A 7461-nucleotide genomic window follows, 5' to 3' on the forward strand; every position below is an offset into this window, starting at 1 on the left:
GCTTAAGGCCAGTTTCCCCAATTTAACAACCTTTGTCACATGCTGAACACTGTATCATGTACACCACGTTAGCAGATGTGCATGAGTATGACCCCTTAATGGTGTACTCACTTATTGTGACTCGCTATAATTCTGTCACATATATGTTGGCAAAGTTTGCATCGGGGTTTATTGCATTGTACAGTGCCATTCTGTGTAAGCGCCTGTTCTGGGGTCAGCTTACTGCGTACCAATTTTCTTCTCAGGTTCAGTGAAGAAATGCATTTCACTGGGGAATTACTGCATTACTACCAAAACCTTTAGAGTGGTAAATAGAGTGGGTTTTTATTGCTATCCGTGTCCTCAGATTCACCACTCTATTTGCACTGGTGACTACTGTCATCTAGAAAGTAAGGGGAATTCCAACATTTGTTCCCCAAAGGTGGGGAACAAAGGAAGTAATCGGAATTCCCCCTACTTTGGTAGATTTTCTTTAACTTCCTATTGCACCTCTGGGACAGGAAGTGAAAGGAAATTTCACCAATGGTACACAGACAGCAAAATATAAACTGGCAGCAATCTGAACCCTTCCCTACTCTACCCTAAACTTGAAAATGTTTTGGCTATAAATACACTTTAGGTGATAATTCATAGGAAGGAAATTGTGTCGTTTGAGAGATGGTTAAACAAGTTGTGCTGTTAATCCACTATGACAAATACTGCATACATTCCCAGCTTTCTGCACACTCTGTATAAACATATAGCTCTCTCCAATTTATAGTTACCTAGGTGTGACTGGTGACATGGCACGGCCAAAAAACTGTTCATCCAATGTTACTTCAATACGGTCCTTGGTTCTCTTCATACTGTAGCCAGGTGATATGGCCAAAAACTTTTCAGTCTATAAAATCAAATACAGGTCATTTTGCTGTTAAACTTAAGATTACATGAGTCTGGTTTCATGTTATTTACTAGGAATAAAGAAATCATGTGTGTTTATTTATTTATTTATTTACAAAAATGCCATTCATTTCCTAAAGCTTGCACTTGTAGAGCAAAGATAATTGATACTGTACCAATAGCACGATCCTTTATTTGGTCAAAGCCTTAAAAAAGTACTTTTGCTATTCCAGTACATTTTGAGACACTAGGACAAACCCCTTTGCTTATGACAATCCTTCAGGTTAAAAACAAATTTACACACACCATACTTTGCCCAACATTGGAGTTTAATATTGATGGTAAAATGTAGGGATGCACCGATACCACTTTTTTAAGGCCGAGTACGAGTACCGATACTTTTTTCCAAGTACTAGCCGATACCAATTACCGATGCTTTTTCTTAAAGGGACCGGTCACATTTTTTCTAAAGCAATACAAAATCATGATTTTAGGTCAGTTTCTTAATATTATGAAGAACATGAACACTCTGTAGTGTGGCACAGCTATATCCAATTCTGCATACCTGGCTTTATATTATAAGAACTTTATAATATAAAGCCAGGTATGCAGAATTGGATGCAGCTGTGCCACACTATACAATAAAGATCTAGAAAGGATTGTCACCAGCACACCAAAAGTTTTGAAGCAAAAAGTCCTTTATTGACAAATCGCCATCCAATACAAGCCCTTTTCGGGGTCTCAGCAGTACCCCTTCATCCAGCTCAGAAGGAGCCTGATGAAGGGGTCCTTCTGAGCCTGATGAAGGGGTACTGCTGAGACCCTGAAAGCGCTTGTATTGGATGGCGATTTGTCAATAAAGGACTTTTTGCTTCAAAACTTTTGGTGAATGGAAGCCGGTCAATCATCCAATCAGCGGGAGAAGAGGTCAGAATGGAGCAGATGACTGAGGACTTGGAGGAGGAGTTCGCGGCCATCTTGCTTCATTGAAGACATGATGGGGGTCCTGTGTGCGGCGGATTCGGGTCCCTGAAGATGGCGGACGCGGCACAGGTACTCGTTTTTTGTATCAGAGTATTTGCACGAGTACTCATGCAAATACTCGGTATCGCCGCCGATACCGATGCTTGTATCGGTGCATCCCTAGTAAAATGTATTGCGTACTCACCCCATATGAAGCAAAAGTGCTAGCCAAATAGTCCTAATGCTGCACATAGACAAATAGTTATTCTGTTAAGGGGTCTAATAAAATAATGGGAGTGGTATGTTGTTTGAATTGAGTAAAAAATGGTTAAAACTCCAGTTAGGATTTCTTTTTCTAACATCTGATGGGGATTCTAAACCCTTTTGCCACTCTATCCAAAACAATATGTAAAAAAGTATTGAGTTTAGTTACACTTTAAAGTTTACCTAGAAAAAATAACCCCATTCTACTTTACCCTGACAGCTTCAGTTGGAGAAGCAATCAGTTCTCCTCCAAGTACTACTAAAATAGGATAAAGTAACTAACAATACTAACTTCCATTGATCCTCTGCACTTCAGGCTGGAAGCAGAAAGTCTTTGAGCTGGCCCTTTCCTACAAGTGAGAGAAGACAATCAAATATAGGGTGTCCATTTTACCTCAGCATCCACCTTACCTCAACTCCAAAGCATGTCTCCCCAATCTTACACTTCTATAGTCACACTCCAAATCTTTCTCAGTTCTCAGTTCAAACATTCATTTTTCACTTTTCCTCCACAAAAATGTCCTTATTATTTCTCCACCACTGATCATTCAACTGTAGCTTCTCCTTCTTACATTACTCCACCATTTCTTTTTTTTTTAAACGTAGGTAATTTTTCAGCTGCCCGACTCTTCCTTACATCTATTCTTCCTTATAAGCTATCCTTCACTTCCTTCTCAGTTGCCCTTCTGCTCCTTCCTTTTCAGTTGTGCTGCTCTTTTTTCCCTTTCAGTGCCTTCCTTCTAAGCTGTCCTTTTCATCCTTCTTTCTAAGCTGCATTTTTCTTACTTGCTTCTCAGCCATCCTTTTCCTCATTTTCATTTAGCATTCCCTTAGCTCTTTCCTTCTAAGCTGTCTCTTTCCTTCTTCCATCTTACTCAACCTTTTCCTCCTTTCTACTCATATGTCCTTCTGTTACTTTATTCTCAGTTTTCTTTCTGCTCATCCTTGTCAGCTGTCCCTCCCTTCATTTCCTCTTTGCTGCCCTTTAGCTCATTCTTTCTCCCTGTGCTTGTGTGGGTTTCCTCCTGGTATTCCGGTTTCCTTCCATACTCTAAAGACATGTTGGAAGGTTAACTGGCTCCTATCTACAGCCCTGTACATGCAGTATGCATGTGAGATAGGGACCTTAGATTATTAGCTCTTTGAGGGCAGGGACTGATGTGAATGTGCAGTATGTAAAGTGCTGCATAAATTGTCGGCGCTATATAAATACCTGTAAAAATAAATAAATAAACTGTCCTTCTGCTTCTTGCCTCCCAGATCTTCTTTTACGTCCTTCATGTTCCTTCTCAGCTGTCTTTCTGCTCCTTCCTTCTAATCGGTCATACTACTGCTTGCTTCTAAGCTGTCTTTCTGCTCCTTCTTTTTGAGCTGTTATTTATTCTACAGCTTCCTTGTGAGCGGTCTTTCTCCCCTTTCTTCTGAACTGTCCTTTTGCTCCTTCCTTCAAAGCTGTCCTTTTGCTCCTGAGTTGTTCTTCTGCTCTTTCCTTCTGGGCTGTCCCTTCTGTTCCTTCCTTCTGAGCAGGTCCTTCTGCTTCTTCATTCAGGACTGTGCTTCTGTTCCTTCCTCCTGAGCTGCCCTCCTGTTCCTTCCTTCTGAGTTGCCCTTCTTCTCCATCTCCTCCTTCCTTCTTAGCCATCCTTCTGCTGCTTCCTCTCAGCTTTTCTCCTTCCTTCTCAGCTGTGCTACTACTCCTTCCTTCTCAGCAGTTCTCTTCCTGCAGTCTTTTCTGCTATCTTTCTCACATTTCTCCCTCCTCCATCCTTATCAGCTGTCCTTTTCCCATTCCTTCTCAATTGCCCCCCTTTCCCTTCCTTCTCAGATGTCTTTTTCCTTTCTCCTTCTTAGCCATCCTTCCTGCCACGCTACACATGCTTCCTCTCCCTTCTGGTTAGCCCTAATTTTCTTCCCTACGTTTCAGCCTGTCTGTCCCCCCCCCCCCCCCCATTTTCCTCCAACCTTCATGGAGCCCTGCTTCCTTTCCACTGTCTTAGCCATCCCTTCCATCCCCTAATCATCCATGTCGGTGATCTTTTCTTTACAATACCAACAGTTGTCATTTATTATTTCCAACTACCCAAAAGTAGTATTTTCCTCTTTGAATAATTAGTCTTTTCTATTACTGTTTCTTGGTTCCCATGATGTTACAAGTTCTTATTGCTCAAGTGTCTCTAACTGTAAGATCCACAAAAACACAACTTAATAAAACATACTGGATAATAGTTACACAACGAGACACATATTCATAGAAGGAGTAACTTATTTGTTTGGAAAGTTTATTTTTTTCTATAGTGCATTGTACCAATTTCTGTAGTTATAGAAAGTAAGAAGCAAACAAGCAGAGCTTGAAGTGCATTAAGAGAACATACTTGGTAAGCATACATGATTTGGCAGACACTAGATTTCTTCCTGGGTCTCTGATTGCAGAAAATGCAGGAGAGGTCCTATACAAAGAACATACAATTAAAGCTCTGATTGTGGTAACATTGGACGAGCTTGCATATATGTTGCTAAGTAGATAATTATAATGTAGTTTTTATACTTGGTATCTGATTCCATTCAATACAAATAGCTAACAACGCCTGGACTAACTTAAACACATGATGTTTTCTAGCCATACAAGTGTGTTGAAATAAACCACTTTGTGATGCATCTGTTGTGAAGGAAAATTAAGCTGTAAAGTAATATAAGGTGATTTACTTCCCAACCCTAGGTACACATCTATGTACAGTAGTTACTGGCAACCTGCAATCCATCCACTTCTGTTTCTTGGCATGATGCTTTTTAAAGGTTTATAGGTCAGGTATCACAATACTGATTTACTGATAGAGTGCAACAGATAGTATTTTAAACAGCCAGGTGTTTCTGTTGGTAAACTGTCAGAAATTAAGAAAGGGAGGCTGACCTGTGGGGGCTGCCTGCCCACCAACATGCAAGAAAAATGTAAACATAGTTACAGGCAGTAAGAGTATGAAAAGCTGTACTCTGCACAATGTATGTGAATATATACCCACTCCCACCTCAACCTAACTACTGAACCATCACTTTCTCAAACACTTCATCCCCACACAGCTACCTACTCATGTATCACTTGCCCCTCCCCTTTAGATTGTAAGCCCTCACAGGCATCTTGTCTTGAATTGTGTTGTGATTGTAATGTCTACCTTATATTGTAAAGCGTTGCGCAAACTGTTGGTGCTATATAAATCCTGTATAATACTAATAATAATATATACTGTATGTTATACATTTAATTTATAGAAAGATTCATGAGTTGATATATCCTAAAATTACAGGAAAGCAGAAACATTCCTGATGAGTACAATTTTAACTAGTAAATTATGCTATATTAACCACTTCAAGACCAGGTGTTTAGACCCCCTTCCTGGCCAGGCCATATATACAGGTAGCCCTCAATTTATGCAGGGGTTAGGTCCCTGAGGGAATGGTTGTAGATAAAAACGGGTGTAAATTGAAACCCAGTATATCATGTAAGCCAATGAGAAGTAAGTGAGTTATGCTCCAGACCTTTCTCAAAATTGAGAAAAAGTAATAAAATACAGGTACATTATATTTAAAGCTGCTGCATGAGCTCACACACTGAGCTTTAAATAAACTGTACTTGTATTATATTATTTATATCAATTTAGGTCAATAAAAGAGGCTCGGAACCCAACTTCCTCACTTTCCATTGACTTACATTATTTACTGGGTTTCAGTTTACACCAGTTTCTATTTAGAACCATTCTTTGTTGTGGGAGAGGCCTGGAACCTAACTCCCTCACTCCCCATTGACACACTTTATATATTTGGTTACAATTTACAACACTGTATACATACCGCATATATTATATGAGATCACACAAAATACTAATGGTTTGGCCATAATCTAAATGTTATAGGACAGAAATAAAAGATTTTTATAGAGAAAGGGGAAAACAATCAAGGCTGATGGACTGATTTACCTTGGTCTATTCCTGTTTCCGTGAGGCATTTCCATGGAGCAGCTCCCATTTGTAGTCCCTGAAGGCACATATTGGGCCCAAGGAGATAGCTTGTCACTGGACATGATGCACAGAAATCAGCTACACCTTTAACAAGACTCAGAAGAGTATGGTACACTAAGTATAACTGTTTAGAAATGTTAACATTTGTATTAAATTCATTGATGAGACAGGTTATCATGCACTGATATGTTTATGAATGTTTAAGACTACCTATAGCACTGTAAACTGAAGTAAGGATGTATACTATAGAATTTAGCTCACGACGCACTATTTATTGAAATACACTGCTCAAAAAAATTAAAGGAACACTTTTTATTCAGAGTATAGCATCAAGTCAATTAAACTCCTGGGATATTGATCAGGTCAGTTAAGTAGCAGAGGGGGTAATGAAATTAACAACAGGCGCACTAGATGGGCAACAATCAAGACGACCTCCAAAACAGGAATGGTTTTACAGGTGGAGGCCACTGACATTTTTTCCCCTACTCATCTTTTCTGACTTTTTTTCACTAGTGTTGCATTTGGCTAGAGTCAGTGTCACTACTGGTAGCATGAGGCGATACATAGATCTTATAGAGGTTGCACAGGCATGCCAACTCCTCCAGGATGGCACATCAATATGTGCCAATGCCAGAAGATTTGCTGTGTCTCCCAGCACAGTCTCAAGAGCATGGAGGAGATTCCATGGCACAGTCAGTTACTCTAGGAGAGCTGGGCAGGGCCGTAGAAGGTCCTTAACCCATCAGCAGGACCAGTACCTGCTTCTTTGTGCAAGGAGGAACAGGATGAGCACTGCCAGAGCCCCACAAAATGACCTCCAGCAGGCCACTGGTGTGAATGTCTCTGACCAAACACTCAGAAACAGACTTCATGAGGGTGGCCTGAGGGCCCGACGTCCTCTAGTGGGGCCTGTGCTAATTGCCCGGCACCGTGGAGGTCGATTGGCATTTGTCATTGAACTCCAGAATTGGCAGGTCCAACACTGGCGCCCTGTGTTTTTCACGGATGAGAGCAGGTTCACCCTGAGCACATGTGACAGACGTGAAAGGGCCTGGAGAAGTGCTGAGAACGTTATGCTGCCTGTAACATTGTTCAGCATGACCAGTTTTGGTGGTGGGTCAGTGATGGTCTGGGGAGGCATATCTATGGAGGGATGCACACACCTCTACAGGCTAGACAATGGCACCCTGTCTGCCATTAGGTATCGGGATGAAATCCTTGGACCCATTGTCAGACCCCACGATGGTGCAGTGGGTCCTGGGTTCCTCCTGGTGCACGACAATGCCCGGCCTCATGTGGCGAGAGTATGCAGCCAGTTTCTTGAGGATGAAGGAACTGATACCAT

The 7461-nt window shown here is 41.1% G+C and overlaps 1 protein-coding gene across 1 annotated transcript in view; it reads right to left on the bottom strand.

Annotated features, from left to right (window-relative positions):
• The window catches only part of ALS2CR12 (amyotrophic lateral sclerosis 2 chromosome region candidate 12), a 33468-nt gene extending 27290 nt beyond the window's left edge, over nt 1–6178 (bottom strand). The window contains exons 1-4 of the mRNA XM_018566267.1: nt 6075–6178; nt 4479–4553; nt 2399–2456; nt 765–880 (exon numbers count right to left, since the gene is read on the bottom strand). Coding sequence (XP_018421769.1) covers nt 765–880; nt 2399–2456; nt 4479–4553; nt 6075–6178 — 353 coding nt within the window. The remainder of the gene's footprint in view (nt 1–764; nt 881–2398; nt 2457–4478; nt 4554–6074) is intronic.
• Nucleotides 6179–7461: the final 1283 nt, after the last annotated feature.

Source organism: Nanorana parkeri, unplaced genomic scaffold (assembly GCF_000935625.1).
Source record: "Nanorana parkeri isolate BGI_ZX_2015 unplaced genomic scaffold, ASM93562v1 scaffold930, whole genome shotgun sequence".
Taxonomy (NCBI): domain Eukaryota; kingdom Metazoa; phylum Chordata; class Amphibia; order Anura; family Dicroglossidae; genus Nanorana; species Nanorana parkeri.